This window comes from Primulina huaijiensis, chromosome 10 (genome assembly GCF_012295235.1).
Source record: "Primulina huaijiensis isolate GDHJ02 chromosome 10, ASM1229523v2, whole genome shotgun sequence".
Lineage (NCBI taxonomy): Eukaryota > Viridiplantae > Streptophyta > Magnoliopsida > Lamiales > Gesneriaceae > Primulina > Primulina huaijiensis.
In genome coordinates this window covers 1,782,371-1,806,568 of record NC_133315.1, presented here as the reverse complement: position 1 = coordinate 1,806,568, position 24,198 = coordinate 1,782,371, and the positions used below count along the sequence as shown (strand labels likewise).

Here is a 24,198-nt window from a genome sequence, read left to right as displayed (position 1 = left end):
CATCTACATTAGTTAGCTAAACAAGTTCATACTCTTCTATGAGAGGTTATTATATCATAATATTTTGTGTGTTTGAATAAAAGAACCAATGTTTACCATCCCAATCACATATTCTTTTCAAAATAAAACTAATTTACTATACACTCTGAAGTAGGAAAAGATACATGGTTGTGCTAAGTGTTGTTGAAAGAATCTATATCAAGGACCATCTATTGCGACTGCGTGGTTAGGCTGTGAGGAGATGTTTGTAAAATCCGGTGGATACCACGACGGGATTCCGATCAAATACGTAAAATGTTTAATTTATTTTACGGAAATATGATGTGTTATATAAATTCGAGCGCGCACACACACACATATATAAACCCAAAAATTCATAGTATATAGGCTGCAAAATTTGCATAGTCTTATAAATTCGAGCATACTCAATATATATAATAATGTCACGTATCGAAAAGAGTACTCAAGAGCTATGCAAAATTTTAAATAAAATAGGGAATTTAAATTAATTTTCGATGGATAAAGGACTAATATATAAATTAAAATAGGTCTCGAGGATTTATTTATTTAAAAGTTCCCATTAATTAACTGGACGAACGACTTTTGTTTAAGTTGCTTCTTCGACGAGACATAACTTTGTTGTATCACAAATCAGGGGCGCCGCTTCAGGAGAGTTCACCTCAATTCAATCGATGGGCCGCCGGATCTTGGGTCGGATCGCCGCCGCAGCCTTCGGGTTTCTTCTATTGCTTTCGTCGGTTCACTCCTTTTATCTCCCGGGGGTTGCCCCTCGCGATTTTCTACAAGTACTGAATTTTGTGTAACATTCTGGATTCTGTCTTTGATTAGCATCTTGAGTTTTTCCCCCTTATAAGTGGATCTACAAGTAATATACTCGGTTTATGGGTATTTAGTTTCAGTTTCATTTGAAAATTTTGGTTTCCTGAATTTTTCTTAGTGATCGGTGAAGATCTAGGGTTTTTGCAATATTTGTTGGATCTGGATTCAGGGATTATCCGTTTCTTTGAGTATGATTTGATTTCTGATGTTATTTGTGTTATCATTTAGTTTCATTGCTAATGTTAGACTTTCTGGTTATCGCAGCGAAAGTTTATTCGAGGTGGATCGTGAGTTTCCGGCATTTACATTTTGATTAGGAATTTTAAATGTTTCATTTGTATTCAGTGGGGTAGTTAGTCGTATTTTATCATCATTTTCATCGTTACAATATCGTTTTCGAGGAAAATTATGGGAACCCGCTACTCTTCCTTGAAGTCCCTCTGCTTGAGATATTGCGAGCCCCGCAAGATTTTCCAAAGCCAAAGGAATGAACGTTTTCTAAAATCTTTTAGAAATTTCATTCTTGGAGATACTGATATGATTCTGTTTAATAGACTTTCGTAGGTCCCGCAGACTGGAGTTATATGTACCTTCAGTAATTAAATCAATTGACAGCTAACATTTTGTATGGTGGTTCTATGAAAATTGGCGACCCCTTACTGTCATTTGATATTCTTGTCTCCAGTTGTAAACTTGTAATGTAGCAATTGATAAGGATGATTGATTTATTTTCCTCATTGGTAAGTACGAATGAGGCATGGGCCACTATGAGGTTGATGTTTGTGTACGAACACTTTCTTACCCTATAAATGTCCGCTGAAGAATTGTTTGGTGGCTTATATTATATATATGTTATAGATTTGAAATGAATGGGTTATATTACATTGTTGATATATTTCTTAATTTACATAATCATCGTAGTTTTATATATCTGTTGATTTAAGTAGCTGATTGTTGTTTTATCTTTTATTATGCTTCTGCTCTGCTGGCTTTTGGCTTTTTAAACTTTTCATTATTTATTTTTTAAAATAAAATCTGTGATATGGCTGTCTCTTTATTGTTACAGGGGGATGACCTTGCTGTCAAAGTGAACAAGCTATCATCTACCAAGACACAACTTCCGTATGACTTCTATTTCTTAAATTATTGCAAGCCGAAAAATATTAAGAATGTTGCTGAAAACTTGGGAGAGGTCCTTCGAGGTGACCGCATAGAGAACTCAGTGTACACAGTAAGCTTCCATGACTGTTTCATCGGACTTTCCTGCTGCTAGGACACTATAGTCCGAGTCATGTCTATGTTCTAATACAAAATTATCTGGTATTAGTTTCATATGAGAGAGGAGCAGTCTTGTACAGTAGCTTGCAAAGTTACTCTTGAAGAGCAAGATGCAAAAAATTTCAAGGAGAAAATTGATGACGAATACAGAGCCAATATGTAAGTGCAAAATGAAGTTTAGCTCTCCATAGATTGTGTTCTAGTTGGAACTTTGTTTGGATCAGCCTGCAAACGTTGGGGCTTTCTGCTAAGTAATTTCTCATTTTCTAATCTAACATCTAAAACATGCAGGATTCTAGATAACCTTCCGGTAGCTGTAATTCGGCAAAGGCGAGATGGAATTACATCAACAACTTATGAGCACGGTTTCCGTGTTGGGTTCATAGGAAATTATGCTGGGGTAAGTTACAGTTTTTTCCCTTTCTTTAACGATGCATTTTGGTCACTGATTCGATGTCTTTAACTCCTTTCAGAGCAAAGAGGGAAAGTATTTCATTCATAACCACCTAAGCTTCAGAGTCATGTACCATAAAGATCCTGAAACTGAATCAGCTCGAATTGTTGGGTTTGAAGTTTCTCCAACCAGGTTTGCTATTTCTATTGATTGACTTTTAGATAATTTTCTTGTTTCGCATTCATGATGAGACCTCCCAGGTGTCATAATTGGAATTAGGTTTTGTCATCATGGAAGTGAATAAAGAGAGTTTCTTTCTCATGCAATTTTTAAAATTATACATATGAAAAAACAATGATTGAATTTTACCTTGTTGAGGAATTGGTTTTCCTCTACTCGCTTATACATTCACCTAATACGTTTCAACAGTATCAATCACGAGTATAAAGAGTGGGACGAGAACAACCCTAAGGTGACAACGTGCTCCCCAAACACCAAAAATTTGATCCAGGGAGGTATGGCACCGCAGGAAGTAGTTGCGGGCAAGGATGTTGTATTTTCTTACGATGTTACTTTCAAGGTACTTGTTTTCTAACCCTAATTTTTCCTATTGTTTTATTGTCTTGTGCGAAATTGAAGGCACACAATATGTTGTAGGAAAGTAATATTAAGTGGGCATCACGCTGGGATACCTACCTCCTAATGAACGATGATCAAATTCACTGGTTCTCTATCATCAACTCTTTGATGATCGTTCTCTTCTTGTCTGGTATGGTTGCCATGATAATGATGAGAACTCTTTACAGAGATATTGCAAACTATAATCAATTGGAAACCCAAGATGAAGCTCAAGAAGAAACGGGGTGGAAACTTGTTCATGGAGATGTCTTTCGGGCACCTATAAATTCAGGATTGCTGTGTGTTTATGTTGGTACCGGTGTCCAGATCTTTGGAATGACATTAGTGACAATGATCTTTGCTTTGCTCGGTTTCCTCTCACCTTCAAACCGTGGAGGCCTAATGACTGCCATGGTTCTGTTATGGGTGTTCATGGGATTATTTGCTGGCTACTCATCCTCTCGTTTGTATAAAATGTTCAAAGGCACCGAGTGGAAGAGAAACACCTTAAAAACGGCTTTCATGTTTCCTGGTATCCTGTTTGCATTCTTTTTTGTGCTGAATGCTCTCATCTGGGGGGAAAAATCATCTGGAGCTGTACCCTTCGGAACCATGTTCGCTCTTGTGTGCTTATGGTTTGGAATATCAGTACCGTTAGTTTTCGTTGGTAGTTATCTTGGTTTCAAGAAGCCTGTAATTGAAGATCCAGTAAAGACCAACAAAATCCCAAGACAAGTTCCTGAACAAGCCTGGTACATGACACCAATATTCTCTATACTCATCGGAGGCATTCTCCCATTTGGGGCCGTTTTTATCGAATTGTTCTTCATCTTGACTTCCATCTGGCTAAACCAGTTCTATTACATCTTTGGTTTCCTCTTCATCGTCTTTCTGATACTAATCGTCACGTCTGCTGAGATTACAGTTGTCCTCTGCTATTTCCAGTTGTGCAGCGAAGACTATCATTGGTGGTGGAGAGCTTACTTAACCGCTGGCTCCTCCGCCTTGTACCTTTTCTTATACTCGGCTTTCTACTTCTTCACCAAACTGGAAATCACCAAACTTGTTTCGGGTATTTTGTATTTCGGGTACATGTTAATCGCATCGTATGCCTTTTTTGTGTTGACTGGAACAATTGGCTTCTATGCGTGCTTCTGGTTTGTCAGGAAGATCTATTCCTCTGTGAAAATCGACTGATGCAAGAATGAGTGATTTGGAATGAAATTCAACAGTTTCAATGTAGTTTGGCCCCGTATCATTTCAGTATTATAGAATGAAAGTAGAATCAGGTGCTTGGAATCTGCATGATATGAGATCTTTAAACTATGTAAAATTTTCAGCGACTATGGAACTTATCCATGCTTCTGTTACCAGCATAGCCCTTTTGCCTTATTCTTAATTAATTATGGTTTTGTTCACTTTAGGCTCCCATGTAGTTGTGGCCAAGGGATTATGGTCTTTTTCCTTTATATATTTATTTATTTTACTGTTTCATCCATTTTTTCTTTTTTTCTTTCTTTCTTTCTTTTTTCCTGCACTTCCTAATGTATAATCAGCTCTCCGGTGTTGATTCTACTTCAGCACACTATTCGACATGGATTTGAAAACAATCCGAGTTTTGAATTTTGATAATGTCTTGTTGCAAACTACGTTTGATTTTTTTTTTTTTGTGAAAAAACTGATAGTTTAGTCTAGACGATTTATGGAAAATTAAGATTGAATATAGTTTAGACTTTTAAAAAAGAGTTACTCGGAGTATTCGATGAGTAATGGAACTGGCTATTGTTTAAACTAATGAGCCGACTTATGAACGATCAGACACAGCAGATCCCTACATCCTATCAATTATTTGCCTTCGAGATAAATTTTTTTACTAACTAGCATCGAAGGGTGTGGTTATGCATCCATTTTATTTAATATTAATCTTCTTTTTTTTTTTTCAAAATTTAATATCTTCGATTTTTATTTTTACCTTATTAACTGAAAAGTAGGTCTACGGTCTCACGAATCTTTATCTGAGAGATGGGTCAATCCTACCGATATTCTCAATAAAAAGTAATACTCTTAGCATAAAAAGTAATACTTTTTCATAGATAACCTAAATAATATATCTGTCTCACAAAATACGACCCGTGAGATCGTCTCACACAAGTTTTTTGTCTTTAATGAAAACACAGCTGCTCATTTTAGTTTCCCTACTTTTTCACAATGTTATTCAATTTAAATTATATGTTTTTATTTTTGGGGTGAATAGATTTCATTATCAAATAACCATGTCAAAAGACAACTTTAGATGAATACAAATGAATGGCATCTTTAAATTCTAAGTGGCATCTAGACTGCATACATCTATTGACCAACACATGTACTACTTGGTTGTCATGCCTAGATCAATGAACAATCGAAGAGTTTGCTACATTAGAGCACAAAAAGCTATCTCAAATTTTATAACAGATGTCACAACCGTTTCAACAATCAATTTTGAACAATGAACTTTAGCAACCACCCTCTTTCACTGCCAAAAATTCAGCTAAATGCGGGATGAAAATTCCTTTCAGGTATAAGTTGCAACAAATAAGACAATTTGCTTGTGATCGTGCCTCCACAATTCTTACCGAAATAATCCATAGAAGCAATTACTGAAGCATTCACAACGGATACAAGTTGCAAAAAACAAGACAATTCGCTCGTGATCGCGCCCCATGATTCCCACCGAAATAATCCATATAAGCAATTACTGAAGCATTCACAAAAACCGCTTATTTCGAGCTAGCCAAACACTCCAACGGAGAAAGAACAAAAGTTTGGAGATCGTCCCCTTGTCCAAAATCAACAACCCAGCAAAACAAATCCTCAGAAGAGCCTCCTCGGAACCCAGAGAGGCCACAAGGCTGTCAGTTTCCAATCCTGTCTTACATAGAAACCTTAAAATAAAACAAACATATTTAACTAAAGTCAGTTGGGGAATAACGATATCTCGGAATAATTTGGCAACTTTTTGATTTTTGCTTGTACTAAATGGTGGATAGTTTAAAAGCAAATCTGTCAGGCAATCCTATACTCCGAAGCAAATCATTTATTTAAACTAAATTAATTGAAAACATAACAGGAAGACCAATTAGTAACGTAAAGCTTTCTTCCTTGATAAATAGGGAACAATCACATATTAAAGGCCGAGCAATGATATTATTGCTCTTTTAAACAAGAAAACAACACCACATGCACATGAACTCATTTATCGTCCCAAAGTGCAGCAATCTAATATCCCTCTTCACCTCAAATTTCAAGTTAAAAAATGGCGAGTTCCAAAGGGACAACATACTACAATATCTACTAGTGATAATCTTATCTTTCGTATCAACTTTCAATATCTATGCAAGCTTCGGCTAAAATGGTGTGTTGCATATATGTACAACTTCACCCTTAGCAAAGCTCGAAGAAAATAGCTGTAACGAATAGAAAACATTAGAAGATCTTTATCCAAGACAGGTAGAGACGAAAGAGGGATGTTTTGTTTCCATCAACTGCAGATGGCCTCGACGGAGAGTTTCTTCATAACATTTGCACACGGATCTCCCCCAAAGATTGCGGGTGTAACGGGTACTGTACAAGATTGTTGTCCAACACAATACTGCAAAAAGGACACGGACAAGCCAATGACAGAATAAGACACCAGAAGAAAGATCTTGCTGAGTTTTAGATAATGGAAATATAGTGAAAAGAGAATTAATAGAAAATAGAATTACGTGGCTAGGCCAGAAAGGTCTATATCCACGACACAATGTTCAGGAGGATCAAACTAATCTAAAATTAATTAAAGGAAAGAAGTGGTGATTAAGAGTTTGAAGTTACACATGTACCCTTTGAAAAACGTCGTATGAATGGAATGCATGACAACTTCCCTGTCGGTAATTTCCACAAATGCCCTCCGGGGTACCAAAGCTAGCGAATTTGATTGACAAAATCTTATGGCCAGGGTCACAGGACAGGTGAGCTTTGGGCCTCAATGGCTTGTTTACTTTTCCTGATGATTGCATTTGCCAGTTGATTAAGGTTGGTTGCCATTCGTTTATGTCAGCACATACACTTGCTACTTCCCTTTTGTTTAAAGAAATTCCATTCGGATTTCCTCCCCATTCTTCAAAGACAACCAAAAGATTTCCTGATGGATAGAGCCAGGACCGAGGAACGTGATACCTTAAAAACAGGTTTTGTGGTTTAGTCCAATTTATTATATATAGGATGAGAACATTTATATATNATTTCTTAGGCATTTTTTCTCATTGAACCAGCCAGCATAATTGCAGGCACCACAGTCCCCGGATGCTTTGTACTGATTCCAATATCGCCCAATGCTTTGGCCATTTATCCACACCTGACCTTTACTCATGGTGTCCATATCCAAAGCCAACGGTTCGTTTCCATCCGGAGCATTGAAAGTAGTCTGGCAAAAAACAATTAGCAGGTTCTCCAGATTTAGTAGATTCCAGCTAAAAATCGAGAAATTTGGGGTCATGAAGATGAGGAAAACACACTCACCTTGTACCAAGTCAAGGGTTGTCGTTCAGCAACAAAGGAACCTTCAACCCATTCAACAGAAGAGCTTCCACTGATTGAATGAAGACTCAGAGATTCTCCTTGAAGACCAATCTGCCCAAAAACAAAGCAGAAGTTTGAAAAAACAAAAAATCAAGAATCTTGGAAAATGAGACAATTATGAAAATAAAACGACTAACCGTGTAAGACCATTTTTGCCATGTTAAGTCTCTTCTCCCCTCGTTCAGACCACTGAGTGAAATTGGACCAAGAATACCAGTATTCCATGTTTCAAAATGTGGACCAACATTCTGATCTCAGCGCACAAAAAAAGGAAAAAAACAAGAGTGAATATGATGCATCAACTGTATACAATCTACAAATCTCTAATTCGATTGTTGTTTGGTCAAAAAAATATTCTTCCACGTGATGTATTTAGAGGAGAAAGAGAACTGGAAGAACCTGAAGACCAACAGAAATGCTCAGGAGAGAAATTTTGTTGATCCCAGCTCTCAGATTCACACCTCGACTGAAAGTTAGCTTGGGGCTCTCTAGACTTCCATAGGCAGTTCCTGCAAGAAAATGCATAAGAAAAGTGACCAAATCAGAACTAATGGTCCAACAGCTGATTGTTAAGGCTCCTAAGAAAAAAATTACATCATGAAGAAACATATTTCTTATGTTGAGACAGAACAGGGATACTCAATCACAATGAATCCAAAACCGGAATTGAAATAAATTATCGATTTTAGCTCCTCGTCCTCCCAGAGAAGGGATTCCCAAGAAATTATTGGGGTATTTTGTTTTTTAACTTCGGTCAACTATTTAATTAAGAAAACGACCTCCTCAAATGATACACTGAGGAGGTAATTTTCTTAATTAAATAGTTGACCGAGGTTATTTTACAAATTTTCCCGAAATTACTTCTCTAAATAAATAAATTGAAGCAGAGTGCTTTTGGTTGTCCATTGGTTGAACATGATAGTAAAGCTTTTAGATGTGCTTATCAAAAGAATGACCCACCTGATAATTGTCCATTAATGAATACATGCAAGGCATGGCCTGCAGATAAGACGGTAAGAACAGGCCACGTCCCACCTCTTAAAAATCCTTCACGGGGATCAATCTTCACACTGAAAAATAGAAAGTGTCATTAAATTTTGTGGTAGTGTTTTTTAAACAATATGAATATATTGTTATCTTGATAATATCATATCTGATTCCAGAATATATTCCTTGATTTCTAACAGTTACATGTGTACTTACTCTGTTGAATACCACAAATAATCGGTGTTGTCTCTGGTGGTATTGAGTTGTTCACGCAATCCAACCGTTGTGAACGAATTATCATTATAAGATGATGTCTCTTCGTTGTAGGATTGCCAAGAAAATCCTTTGCCAACTGGGGCCATCTTCATTTGTGCACTCTGAGCACCAATCTTCACAAGAAATTATAATGGATGTCAACTTAATTCTCCACAATTAAATTTTCTTGAAAATGAACTCGAGAAACATTGTATACATAACAAAAAAATAAAAAATATTCACTGAAACAATCTTTTGCTCACCCTTGCGGTGTTATAAACCGTATTCTTGCAATCAGGAAGGATACTGATAGACCAAGGAGGCAAGTTGTAGTGCGCATTCCCAAAAGAGACCTTCGCAAATGAATGCTGGTTGTAGTTTGCGAGAAAAGCAGCACAGGCTCCAGATGTTGATTTGAAAACATGAGCCTGTAAGGTGAAAAATATAGGAACGGTACGATGTTCATTTTCATTACAAACAGAGTACCCATGGAATAGAATCAAAACTAATCCCAACCTCCTGAAAGTTTCCGAGTGGAATGGAAGAGGGAACTCCAGATAATAGAGCTGGCTCACAGAGTTTTATAGCTCTATGGAGATCCTTCAAATGACCCCATTTAGGCTGATTCAATAGCCCTATGTCAAAAAAAAAAAGTTCATTACTTCAGCTGGAGCCTCCTATCACTTTAGAAGATGATGACATGAATGGTACAATCAGACATAAAACTATGCAAAGGAAGGGTAAAGAGAGGTACAATAATCAACAAGAATGGCGGGAACCATAAAAGTCAATACAAAGATATGACAACAAATTTTTCACCAAAATATCCGTTATATTTGAAAGCAATATGACAAAGGATTTGTGATATAACAGCCGTTGGCACAAAATGGATGTCTCATGAAATGAAGAATGGACCCATAGGGCACATCCAGGACTTTGAAAGAGGCGGCAAAATTACAAAATTATACATAAAATTTGAATTTGTTTTTCATTTGAGGGGAACGATCTAGAGTAAGTTGAAGCGGTACATGTGTATGCTTAATCTTCCAACACCTTTTGCCTCAAAGTCTACTACAAGACCAACATGTCATCTATCAACACGAGGTAATTTCTCCACAATCCCTTTGTCTCACTTGTAACAATTACAGCCCACAATGACAGTGATATCGAGGGTGACGACTGCTATTAGTCGCATAAATTTGATAAACAGCCCCTCTTATCTACTTTGAAAATGAAAAAGAAGTCATCTTCTCCAGACGTGGCATACGATGGTTTGCGCTAGACAAGTAGATATGTTTATCAATCAAAATAGCGCAACAAAATTGCAGTTCAATAGTTCCAAGTTCAAATTATGCATGGCATATCGTGCTACATGTATCATGAGCAAATAACAAGAACAAAAACAAAACTTAGGAGCCATACCATATTCATCAAGCGGGGCATCATAATCATAGCTAGTTGCAATGAATGGACCACCAGCAGTCCTCCCGAAGTTTGTTCCTCCATGATACTGACAAAACAGGAGAAACAAAATAAATCAAGCCAAATCTATCACCACATGTACACAGTCAAGAATTTAGATGATGGTCCATTTTTACCATATAATAGTTAATAAAAGATCCCCCTTTCTGAATGAATTTTGCAACAGAGAATGCCAAATCCTCAACTGGTCGGTATGGAACTGGGCCACCAAATTTAGTAAACCTAAAAAACATTTCGATATGTTATTTTCCAGTGATATGAACATAGAAAAGGCGTTGAAAGTAATGAAAGTTCACTAAATCACTTGTTTCGATATTTACCAGCCAGTCCAGGCTTCAGTCCACATCTTGGGTTTGTAAGCCTTATTGGGAGAGAAGTAATCACAATAGAAACCATTGCAGGTATTAATCTGCTTGATGAAGCGCACACCAACGGTGAATATCAAGAAAATATTCATATCATAATACATCTCAATAAGTTATAGAGTTTTATGCAAAACAGAGGCTCATAGAGTTGTGAGAAAATATAAGGTCATTGTCATATGGGAGTTGTGAACATTCTTTAAAGTACACGAGAATTGGAGCGTGGAGCATTCTATTCAACAAGGGTATATATGTAAACATCAATACATACATACACATATACATATACATATACATACACAACGAAAAACCATGGTCGGTAGCAAAGCCATAACAGTGATGACTATGAAACACAGTACATGAATCGCCAATAATCTGATTAAAAAAAATGGGATTACGTACAACTGGATCGGGGGCATCATCTTGTTTGCACATGACCCATGGAACACCAGTGCCAAGATCCACAGCCATTTTGGCAGCCCAATCGGAGTATGCCCTGCCAGCAGCACCAAGCTCATATTCCATTGGTCCATACTCATTCTCAATCTGTCACGCACAAAAGAAATCTTACAGGCTGCCTCATATTTGTCTTTACATACGTCATATTTCCTATAAGGCAAGTTTTGCCCCAAAAATCCATCAAATTGAGCCCTGAACCCATCTAGGCGTCCTCGAATGAAGCTCTGGGCCTGTCATAGCTCATATTGTTTCAAAGCATCGCAAACAAGAGAAAAACCGAGAGGATTTCGTATACCTGAGATAGAATGATTGGGCCACCTTGAGTTTCATACAACCTTTCAGCTTTCATCATATTCACAATCTTGGTTGTGAATTTTTGCATGGCATCCTTGTGTAAAACATTCCGACACCAAAAGCACAAAAGAAAACCAATCAGTCTCAAATAAGACAATAAACTATTCCGATTACTCATATAACAAAATATCAGTTGCCTTACCTTAAAAGGCCCATTATTTGTCCTGAAACTAATGCCTGGAACATACTTTAGCCAGACAGGAAAACCACTGGAATAAATACACAGAAGGGGCTCAGAATATGAACATTATGTCAAAGAATATGGGAAATTCTATTTTCACTCTCTAATATTATATATTACCCAAAATTCCACTCAGCGCAAGCATAGGGGCCAATTCTGAGATGAACATAAAGCCCGGCTTGATGCACCACTTTGATAAACTTTACCAAATCATACCTTTCTTCAAAATAATACTGGAAAAAAGAAAAAGACGTACTTAAACAACTGAAGCAGGATATACACATAAAAGAGAACAAGCCTAGTAAAAATTATCACAAACTGGCCATAAATAACTGACCTTTCCAGGTTCAGGTTCATGCCCATTCCAAAAAACATAAGTCTGAATCACATCCAAACCACCATCTTTTGCTTTCTGAATAAGACTCGGCCACATCTGTAACATCCCAAAGATAAAAACATTTCTTCAAAAAAGACATTATATTTTATAAATATATAAAACTACAACAGCTTTACCCTAAATAAAAATCAAGCAAACTGCATTTGGGATGTGTAAATCCATCCAATGAAATATTTAACCAACTACATTTAGCACAGATATATACCTCAGGTGTGCTTCTCGGATAGTGAATAGATCCAGAAATAAGAATCCTTTTCTGCCCATTGACAGAAATTGCCCTATGGTCGTAAGAAACAGAACCCATTCCACAAGAAATCCAAGAACTCAGAAACACCAATCCCACAAGCAAAAATACATTGCTAGCAATCTTCCCACCCATAATTCGAAAGCTAAAAAAAAAAAACCCTTCAAGATTTCAGCTTTTGACCCCTACTTTCTTTACTATATTCTTTGGCTCTTCTTTCCCTCCTACACTTTATTCTATACCTCTTTTAGCCACACACGGTCAAGAAATTAAAGACCAACAACTGTCTGGCCCGTTATCAAATATTTCTCTTGTTTTTTCCCTCTTACCCCCCCAAGAAATGATGACCGAACAAGGTCACTAAACACACAGTAAAAGTGTGTTATCAGCTTTGTATTGCGTAATGAAACGAGACTTTTGGGAGCTGTGAGTTATGGGTGCTTTGCAGCTGCTTTTATAAAACAGAAGGTATGGGTGGTTATGAGTGTGAAAGTGGGACCCGTTTAGGCTTTCGGACCCACAAATGGGCCCCCTTTTACCCTTTAATTTTTTTTAAAAAAAAAACTATTTATATATATATATATAATAAAGTATTATTTTAAATCGAGATTTTTTAAGGAAAGCATAATAATTTATATTTATACTTATTCTCATATTAAGCGAGAGATCCGCTTACTAATTTAATTACTAAATCTACATATATAACATTTATTGTATCAGTTTATTGATTTTATTTTCCTAAAATAACATTTATTTTATATCTTTCAATCCTATTAAGGAGATAATATAAATAATTATTTCTTGAAATTATATTTTAACTAATCTATTATCTTTTCAATTAATTTAAATTTCTCTATATATAAAAAAGTAGTTTTTATATTGCACACACATTTAATGTGCTCAAATATTAATATAATTCAAATGATGTTATTAAACCGGATCGAACCAGTTATAGATTGTGAGATAATGAAATTCAACCAATCTTTTGGAACATCGAAGTAGATTTATCGGAATAAATCAATCTGAATCCGAAACGTTAAATGTGAAACAAAATAACAAAAAAATAAATATATCATTGGATCATATTCAACCATATCAAATTAATACGTTTTTGGATCCGTTTTCGGGTAACTCAATACAGTTCGATATTATGCGGATTCGCGGATTCAGTTCAATCTTAAACCAATTACCCGTTCCAAATTAAACCGGTTCGGGATTGAGCGGTCAAATGAAGATCCCTATGTAATATGTATAATTTATGTTTGAAATAAATATGATTACTCATTGGTAACCGCGAACGTATCAATTAAAGTATATTTATGTTTATTCCAAAGGTAATTACTAATTACCTTTTTTTATTTTTGCTTTATGTTTCATGTTCAATTGTGCATTATTCATGTTTTATTGTTTTAAGAAATATATCTTATTCTATGGAAAGACCAAATGAAATATAATTTAATCACAAAAACTTCTGTGAGACAGTTTCACGAGTCGCTTTTGTAATACGTGTCTCTTATTTGGGTCACTCACGAGAAAATATTACTTTTTATGTCAAAAATATTACATATTATTGTAAATATGAGCAAGATATATTCGCCTCTTAAGATACCTACACAATTTAATTTAGTATTTTACCTAATAACTTTTATTATATATAAATTTGAATTTCAAAATTTTATTATATTAATTTAATTTAAAAAGAATAACTTGATTATTTAAACTTATACTGAAAAATATCAAGTTAGCTGTGGAAATAATTTGCTTTTGACAATAATATTTTATCTTATTTTATATTAAAAAAGCTTAAAATTTTAAAATAAATATGATATACAATATATTTTTTCTTTTTTTGCAAATAATATATATATACATGTATTTGAAAATAATATATAACTTTTTTGGAAATGCCATGCTAATAGATTGTGTATTTTCCCGGCCCTCAACGTTGTCGGTGGAACCAAACGCGGTCTAGAGCGTAACTTCACGCGCCCAGACGAGAGTGCTGGGTGGGTTCTCCGTTTCTTTATCCACTCAAGATATGATATATATATTAAATTAATAAATAATGATCATTCATTTAATCACGATATATAAATTAATTGTCATAATTTATCACTCAATACATGTATCATGTATTTGATAAATAATAATACTATTCATATAGATAGCATCTATCAATTCCTAGTATAATAATGATTACCTCTTTAATGAATTTCGTGTTAAATAAAATTAAAATTTAGCTTTTACTTTGTTTGATTTTGTTTTGTAAATGAATCATCGAATATTCATTAAAAAAATAAAATCTTACAATACGATGTTTGTCCCCGATCAGCCAAGGCCATAGAAAGGATTTTCATTCATAATTTGAAATAAAATCGAAATTATTTTAACTGACAATATGGTCTGATTTATAGAAGAGTAATCTAAATATTTAGATAGTAGTTATTGGTATAGTATAATGTTCAAATGGTAACATCAATGAAATAAATATAAAAAAATTATCACAAGTCTATTTCATTAATTTAATCTCTTCTTAATTATGTCATGGTGATGTAGGACAAAAAGAGCACCGGTTAGCTTAAGAGTCATGATCATGGCTTAATTATAATTAATTGAATTGTATGTGCTGGTAAAATAAACTTGATTTCATTGACAAAATTAAAATTGTCCTAATACTAGGGGAGACTTAGAAAACACAAACATTTCAGTGGGACGGTTTCACGAGTCAGTTTTTTGAGACATATATCTCATTTGGGTTATCTATAAAAAAAATTTATTTTTTATGTCAAAAGTATTACTTATTATTACAAATATGAGCAGAGTTGACCCATCTCACAAGATATCTATTATCTAAAAGTATTACTTATTATTGTAAATATGAGTATGGTTGACATGTCTCACATATATTTTATTGTAAATATGCACATCGTTGACATGTCATAATAAACTTAGTGGAAAGAAAATTAAGAATATAGAGAGAGAGAGAGCCCATATGAGTAGATTGTCATCGAAATTTGTTTAGATTTCTTGATGAGTATGATTTATGAATCTCTAAAAACTAATTTTTAGTATGGTTTTTTAATAATTTTTTAGAAATAATATAAAACTCAAAAAAAAATGTATATTATGTAGGATTGGGACGATTTCACTTTCCAAATTTATTTTAATAATTAGCTTGTTTTATTTTGGACATGGCTGATCAACTTCTAATTCAAAAATTTTGCTCTAGGTGTGATATGAACCAATTTTGGGAGTATTTCGGAGCAAAAGGCTAAATTAATACCCCTAAATCAAGGACTTCTCTCTCTTGTCAAAATTATTATAGTTGTTAAACTAGATACTTCTAATTAATCTTATGAATTATGATATTTTCAATTTGGACGGTTATTTTTGTGAAACCGTTACACGGATCAATTTTATAAGACAGATCTTCAACTCATCACAAATCATAAAAAAATATTGTTTTAATGTCAAAAATATTAGTTTTCATAGTAAATATGAGTCAGATCGACCAATTTCATAGATACAGGTCTATGAGACGGTCTCACAATAGATCTATTCTTTCATTCATGGAGTCAAAAAAAGACTGAAATTTAGATAATAAGTTTAAACACTTCTAAAATTGGAAAATAATTAAGCTGGATGACATGAAAATCCATGTTTTATTAGGTTTTAAACTACCCAAATTTTTTTTTTAATTTTTTTTATCACATTTTATAATTATATTTTAGCTTTTTTTAATTTTATGAAAAGGAATATTAATACTATATGACAAAACAAACATCATTTTCTCGAACTAATCATAATTAATTATGAGACCCATCTTACGTATTCGTTCAAATTCTTATGTACGTTGGCTTCTACGATGCGGCATGCCATGTGAAAATAATAACATTTCTTTATTATTTTTAATATTTTATATATTTATTAATTAGTGAATCGTGTTTATTTAAAACTTAATTTTTAATCAAAAACACAACGTAACAAGTATAAAAGTTACAGTTTTAAATTAATTATTTATTCAAGTTAATGTGATTTTTTAATTCCACGACGGCATAAATGCAAGAGGACCAAACTATATCATTATCATTATCATTATTATTATTATTATTACTATTATAATTTAATAAAAATTTGGCCACTCTCGATACATGCATGGGAGGTGAATTCTTTATTAGATTTTGGAATTTGAAATTTTATTATAAAGAAATTGAAGATAACGTAATGAATAGTAGAATTTGGCTTGAGCAGTCCAATCGTGCAATCGATAAGTTAAGTGTGGGAAAAAATATCGAATTTTTGGTATACCGAGATTACCGTATCGAAAAATACCGAATTATCGAAATTTCGGTATATCGAAGATTTCAGTACGGTACGGTAACAATATCGAATTTTTCGGTTCGATAACGGTATGCAATTTGAAAATTTCGATATATACCGAAATACCGAAAAAATATACAAAAATCTTAAAATATATAATATTTTAAAACAATAAATTTATAAAAATTTTAAAATGTAATGTTTTTTTCGGTATAAAACGGTATATACCGATATCGTACCGAAATCTCAGTATATCGTACAATTTCGATATAATCGGTATGCTAGTTATATGTACCGAAATTTTCGGTATACAGAAAATTTTCGGTATGATATACGGTATAGGATTTTCGATACGATAGGTACGGTATATCACTCCTTATCGACATAGATACACACACACATACACATACACATACACACACGCTCGAAGTATACACACACACACGCTCGAAGTATACATGAAATGTTCATATTCAATATTAGTAATTAATGGTTTTTCTGACTCTGATATCTTAAATTTGGGATGAATTATCGAGTTTGGACCAAAATGTAACAAATTTCATCATTGATTCGAAAAGATGTTGATATGTGATAATTATTTCTTTAAAAATAATTATTTAAAGAAATTATATAAATATAATTTGAGGATGGGCACTTAGGTTAGGGTAAGATTGCAAAGTAAGTAAAGGATAACGAAAATATTATTTTTATTATTATTAGTTATTTTTATATTATTTTTTTCACCCGACAAGGTTGATGAACATGACGATATCATTGAAATGGAAGTCAACAAACGACTATATAAGAAAATATATTGCACAGATTACGTAACATTAGACTGATATAATACAACAATTAATAACTTTGAAAAATTATTTGGAATCCATATAAATATTTCATATACATAATCGTCACAAATCTTTTTTTTTCTTTCTAAAACGCGATTTCCAAAAATTTATTAAATTTTTACTAAAATTTCATCCCATAAACAACTGAGTGTATGCAAAGATATTTTGAAGATGAATCTTTTAAGATGATGTACGATTTGAATGCATGATGAATATTGATAAAGAAGTAGTAGTTTTCCTGAGAGATCTTCAGTCTTGATGCATTCTTTATTGAGTAGGTCTCTCGGTCTCACGAATCTTTATCTGTGAAACAGATCAACCCTACCGATATTCACAATAAAAGATAACACTCTTAGCATAAAAAGTAATATTTTTCATAGATGACCCAAATAAGATATCTGTCCCACAAAAGACGACCCGTGATACTGTCTCACACAAGTTTTTGCCTTCCTTATTTATAAGTGTTAGTCTCCAACGTCAATAAATATATTTGGTTCTCATAGACGTACTAGGTAGCAGACATTTATGCAGATATCGACACATGTCTTTGTTGTTTTGTCAAAAATAGTATATGCTCATTCCAATTCTTTGGAAACTAGCTGAAAAGTGTAACCAACATATCTTCTCTCTTTTATTCTTGTTGATAACTTTATCATAAATTGGTAGATATACAGTTTGTCTTCGGATAATATTGACAGACTGGTATTCAAATATGTTATGTTCAAACAGATTGGTTCAAGTTGTGCTGATGAAGAAACTCTATCTATCATATTGAAAAATTTATACAACTCAATCCGGCTGTTCAGTTTAGCTGATAACAACGTAGGTTGATCATCGTACTTGTAGTATTGTTTAGTTCAATTTATTAATCTGCATAGTATTAGCTTGTGTTAAATCAGTTTAATTTGTTATTACAAAAATTTAAATATAAATTTTTCCTTAACAATTTCTCATTTTTTGATGATTTAAAAATTAAAATGTCTATTATAAATAAGAGATAAGAACTTAAATTAATGTGCAACAATAAAACATGAAAATTCTGTAAGAGTTCTATCTCATGATTTATCCTCTCTCGAACGAGTGAAGAGATGCGTGGCTTGGTTAGTATGTGCTACTTGAGCTGAGATGACGAAGAGGAAAGTTTAGATTTTTCTTGTTCTTTCGGATTTCTCCCATATTTTGACATCACCATTTCTCCCTTGTAATAACACAATCATCTCGGATATCTGAGTCCCAATGGTTTCAATATGTCTTGCCAGCATAGCTTCTTGCTTCTCAATTCGACAGATAAGATCAGTAGTATGTTTAAGTTCAGATATCTAACTTGAGTACATATTAATAATTTTGAACAATTCAGTAATCTGTTCAAAAATATTTGTCTTGAAAAGATCAAGATCCAAAGAATACGTCATCTGATCAACCTTAAGTCCAGTGATATCATTATACATTTTCACCGGTGTTTGAGGACTGATAATGAATGAGAATATACCAGTGACGAATTTGATGTATTTTGCCAACATGAGGGTATAAAAAGATAGTCCACGACAACTTAAACAACTCAACAGATGGAATGGCGGAGCGGAAGAACATCACCTTGTTGGAAATAACAAGACCCATTTTGAGGACAATGTGTCTAGCCAAGTCATTTTGGGTAGAAGCAGTCAAGATCGTTAGTTATATCATCAATTGTTCTCCTTTAGTGGAGATTTATCTGAATACTCCGATGGAGATGTAGAATGGGAGCCGACTGATTATTCTCATTTGCACACATTTGAAAGTCATGTATACGTTATGTACGATTAGTAAGAAAGATCTAAGTTGGATTCAAAATCCAGAAAATGTATCTTCTTGGATTATGTCGATGGAGTAAAGTGGTTTCGCTTGTGGGATCATACTCTTAAGAAGATTGTCATCAACATGATGTTACTTTCGAGGAAGATAAAGTAAAGAGAGATAAATACACATTGAATTCAGAAACTAATATTTTTCAGGTTTAAAATAACACAAAGGAAGGTCAACTTTCTTGTGAAGTAGTACCGGAACACGATGAATAATAACATGTTGAGTCAGAGATTTTCACGGTAAGGCAATCAACTCGAGAGAGAAAACCACCAATTTGGCTTTTAGATTATTTCGTTGAAAACAATATTGCATATTGTCTTTTAATAGGTAGATTATTTCATTGAAAGTAATCTTGCATATGGTCTTTTAACAGATGATTTTGCCATTGAGTTTTCACGAGCCTACTCAAATATCTGATGTATCCATGTGGATGACAATAATGCAGGAAGAATTGGAAGCATTAGACATGAATAAAACTTGGGATCTTGTTATACTACTACGAGGGAGAAAAACCATTGCTAACAGATGGATCTATAAGATCAAAATGTTATGGAAATAACCAAGTGGAGTGGTATCGTTCTAGATTAATGGTAAATTGTATGTTCAGAAAGAAGTCATTGACTTCTGAGATATTTTCTCATGTGGTTTGACTTACAACAGTCAGGCATTGTGTGGGTGTTTGACCTACATTTGGAATATTTAGATGTGAAAACGACATTTCTTCATGGAGATCTTGAAGAAGTCATATGGCTTTGCGGAAAATAGCAAAGAGAACTTGGTTTGCTGGTTGAAAAAATCTATGTACGATCTCAAACAAGCATCTGTGTGTTGGTACAAGAGATTTGATTCCTATATCATGAGTCTTGGATACAACAGATTTAGTGCAGACCATTGTACATATTTCAAGAGGTCTGGTGATAATTATATTATTTTTCTATTGTATGTGGATTACATGTTGGTAGCATACCCCAACAAAGACCAGGTCCAATAATTGAAGGCATGGTTAGCTAGAGAATTCGATATGAATGACTTGAGACCAACGAACAAGATTATAGGGATGCAAGTTCACCGAAACAGAAGTAACATAAAGTTTTGGCTTTGCTAAAATAATTATTTGAATAAAGTCTTATAACACTTCAACATACAAGATATCAAGCCAATCTCGACACATGTTCCTATTAACTTCAAGTAATCCTCCGAGATGTGTCCTTGAAGTGAAACATAGAGGATTGAGATGTCTCAAGTATCATATGCATCAACAGTGGGAAGTTTGATGTTCGACGTGATTTTTCCAAGACTGGACATTGCACAAACATTGGGGACAGTTAGTCGGTACATATAGAATCTTGGATGAGAGCATTGTAGTATGGTTAAGAGGACTTTAAAGCTACCTCAAATGCTACATTATGTTTTCGAGGATCAAATTTTATTCTCACGGTCTATGTAGATTCAGATTATGCAGGTGATCCCGATAAGAGAAAATTTTCCACTAGTTATGTGTTTACACTTGTAGGGTGAGCAATAAGCCGAGTTTCAAAACTGCAAATAGTTTTAACATTATCTACAATAGAGTTAGAATATATGACAGCTACTCAAGCTTGCAAGAATGCAATATGGATTAAAATATTATTGGAGGAGATCATACTCAAACAAGATAATGTTATTTTGTTTTGTGACAGTCATAGTGTCTTGTACATTGCGAAGAATCCAGCATAAACGTAAGCAGCAGAGAATAATAAGATAGAAAAAATGTGTGAAGATGTGTTTGATTCTCAATCAAACCTCTAAGTAGGAAAAATTTCGGCAAATTAGGTGCTTTAATGGTGGTACGTGAATGATATAAATTCTACAGTGAAAATGTTGCGTGAATCTGTTGCCTAATTAGATGAAAGATTTCACAGTAACGAGGGAGCTCTATAAATAGAACTCATTTTCTTTAGTTTGTATCATCCCAAAATCTCATTCTCTGTTCTCTCATCTCAAAGCATTCATATAATTTGAGTGTTTTGTTATACAATATTAATGAGGTATTTATTTTCCAATAATAAGATAGTATATGTTATCTTTGGAAACATAGTGAATGGTTGTACACCATAAAATATTATAATGAAATTCTTTTCATCTTGCTCATGGTTTTTACCATAATAATTTTTAGAGATTTTCTACATAAATCTCGATATCTAATTGTATTCTTTATCTTCATATTTATATTTATATTTATATTTATATTTATATTATGATGTTACACATGAGACCAATAGTATGTTCAGAGTTGATCACCTAATTTATCAAATGTTTGTTTACACTGTTTCTTACCATATATATGCGTGTGTAATCATATCAAATTTTTGTAAACTAAATCTATTTTTTAAAAATATATTCTATGCAAATTCAATATAATTAGATTCTGATCTGTAACGCTTTCTTAATGAGGCTTAATTAATATTATTTTTCGGTACTTATTTAATGTAAGAAAATATATTATTAACGTGTATATTACGCATGCATGATCAAAATATGGTATAAAAAAAAGTTCACAAATATTTCTAAAAAAATTATCCATGACAAAGTAATTAAATTTATTTCTATGGTTTTATCTTATAGAAAATACTAGTAAAAAGTATGTTTGGGACATGAAAAATATTTTAAATGAATTTGTACGTAGTTTTCCCAAATAATTATCATAAGTACAACTAAAAAAATATAATAATAAAATAATAATGAAATAATTATTATTGTTCAAACGTTCCTTTCGGAAAACATAAATAATATATAGTCTGGAAATAATTATTTAATTTGGATGGCATCCACGTTAAGCAACAATTGTAAATAATCATCATAATTGTTTACGTGCATTATCTATTTGGTACGAAGTGTAAAATGATTGGAATATATATGATTGTGGAGTAATTCTTAAGTCATTATTTGCTCTAATTAGTTCAAGTTTTTCAATATTTTTTAAAATCTCTTACAAATTGTTCTGTACATGGATCGGAAGGTTTATATATACTAGTTACTATGCACACGCGATGCGTGTTTGTATAATCTTTTTTATTATTATCGATGAACTAAAGTGAAATTTGACAAATTATGGAAAGACTAAATTGATATTTGAATTATTGAAATAAAAATAAATAAAAATATAAGTGTGTGTTGAAATTAAAAAACAAAAACAAAAAACAAAAGTGTAATATTAATATCATATAATGGTAAAATTGGAAAAAAAAGTTGATGTCCTCTCTAGGTAGGTATTATCATGTCCTCACACTTAATATAATAGTGTAATATATATATATATATATAAATTATTTATTTATTTTTTGGATGATTTGGAAACAATAAAAAAAATGCAGGACAAAAAAAATATTTGGAATACAAGTATACATATTGATATTATTTTGAATGAAATTAAAATGACCTTAAAAAATAAGCTGGCTTATAACTTTAGCCAAACTGTTTCCTAATACTAGATAACTTGTTTATGTTTGGTTACTCTATGTTACAGCGGGAGTTAAAGGATGAAAACGAAGTGAGTTTAGGACGGATTTGGCCAAACCTGATATCCATCCCGCTAAATTATGACCCGACTCGACATTGGACTCATTGACTCAGGTCCATCCCGTCTTGAAATTTTATTATATAATAAATTATTTACAAAATCCACTTGATATTTTTAATTATATTGTAATTTTTTCAAACCAAGTTAAAATTTGTCGTGTTTAGATTTGGATTTGCACCCTAATTGTAATAACACGAATTGATTAACTTGAGATTAATCAAATAAATTTGTGGTTTGTGTATAAATCCCCACCAATGAACTTTTTAGCCCCCACATGTCTATTGGATTCCATTATCACGGACGGTTGTTTAACAAACTAGAGACATTCAGTGGGGTTAGTCATTTTCGATAAAATTTAATCAATTCAATTTTGGGGTTAAGTCTACTGAATTAAGAAGACCAGTGTTGCAAAAATTTCCAATCAAACCAATCTGAATGGACTAATTTTCGAATTTAGTAGATCTCTTGTGAGATGATAGTACAGATCTTTATACGCAATACAAGTGAATCATGCACATATTTATAATAATAAGTAATATTTTTTATGAGTAGGTCTCGTGTAAGACGGTCTCGCGAATCTTTATTTGTGAGACGGGTCAATCCTACTGATATTCACAATAAAAAGTAATACTCTAAGTATAAAAAGTAATACTTTTTCATGGATGACCCAAATAAGATATTCGTCTCATAAAATACGACCCGTAAGATCATCTCACACAAGTTTTTGCCATTTTTGAAATAGGTGACCCAAATAAGATATTCGTCTCACAAATTTGATTCGTGAGACCGTCTCTCAAAAAATTTTATGTTTCGATTCCTTTTAAAGCTAAATCAAATTTATCGATTTTAAATTAAAAGAAATATATATATATTTTTGAATTCGATTCATTCCGATTTTTAGTTACTTGTCTATTTTATGTGGATCGGACGAATGAGCAATTTCTGAGATTTGCATTATCCAGTTTAAATTTATAGTCGAAAGAAGATTAGAATTACGAGTCATCTTTGTTTTAAGGTTTCAAGATGGGAATGACACCATTTCAAAAAAAAAAAAAAAAAAAAANAATGACACGTCAGCATGACAATAAAGGCGTGTCGATCCAATAGAAAATTTTGTATTTTACCTTTTTTCTGGAAAGGTATTTTAAATTACAAATTTACCCCTTTAAGGATTTTAAT

The 24,198-nt window shown here is 33.1% G+C and overlaps 2 protein-coding genes and 1 long non-coding RNA gene across 3 annotated transcripts; 2 read left to right on the top strand and 1 right to left on the bottom strand.

Moving 5' to 3' along the window:
- The first annotated feature begins 587 nt into the window (after positions 1–587).
- LOC140985690 (transmembrane 9 superfamily member 7-like) lies at positions 588–4,628 on the top strand. Its single transcript, XM_073453573.1, has 7 exons — positions 588–806; positions 1,907–2,071; positions 2,168–2,277; positions 2,410–2,518; positions 2,592–2,704; positions 2,942–3,092; positions 3,170–4,628. Exons 1-7 carry the CDS (start codon positions 693–695, stop codon positions 4,325–4,327), a joined length of 1,920 nt encoding a protein of 639 aa, XP_073309674.1. The 5' UTR covers positions 588–692; the 3' UTR covers positions 4,328–4,628.
- Positions 4,629–5,387: 759 nt separating this feature from the next.
- LOC140985691 (uncharacterized) lies at positions 5,388–6,823 on the top strand. Its single transcript, XR_012176820.1, has 2 exons — positions 5,388–6,378; positions 6,442–6,823. It is a non-coding gene; the product is annotated as an uncharacterized lncRNA (long non-coding RNA).
- Positions 6,824–7,379: 556 nt separating this feature from the next.
- Positions 7,380–12,890, bottom strand: LOC140985689 (beta-galactosidase). The gene is made up of 17 exons (XM_073453572.1): positions 12,412–12,890; positions 12,147–12,242; positions 11,930–12,042; positions 11,771–11,837; positions 11,570–11,662; positions 11,218–11,361; positions 10,774–10,862; positions 10,570–10,675; positions 10,394–10,481; positions 9,488–9,606; positions 9,235–9,399; positions 8,933–9,105; positions 8,690–8,799; positions 8,129–8,238; positions 7,867–7,977; positions 7,670–7,780; positions 7,380–7,574 (listed from the first exon to the last, which is right to left on the bottom strand). The coding sequence occupies exons 1-17, from the start codon at positions 12,583–12,585 to the stop codon at positions 7,383–7,385; spliced, it is 2,061 nt and encodes a 686-aa protein (XP_073309673.1). The 5' UTR covers positions 12,586–12,890; the 3' UTR covers positions 7,380–7,382.
- Between the last annotated feature and the right edge of the window lie 11,308 nt (positions 12,891–24,198).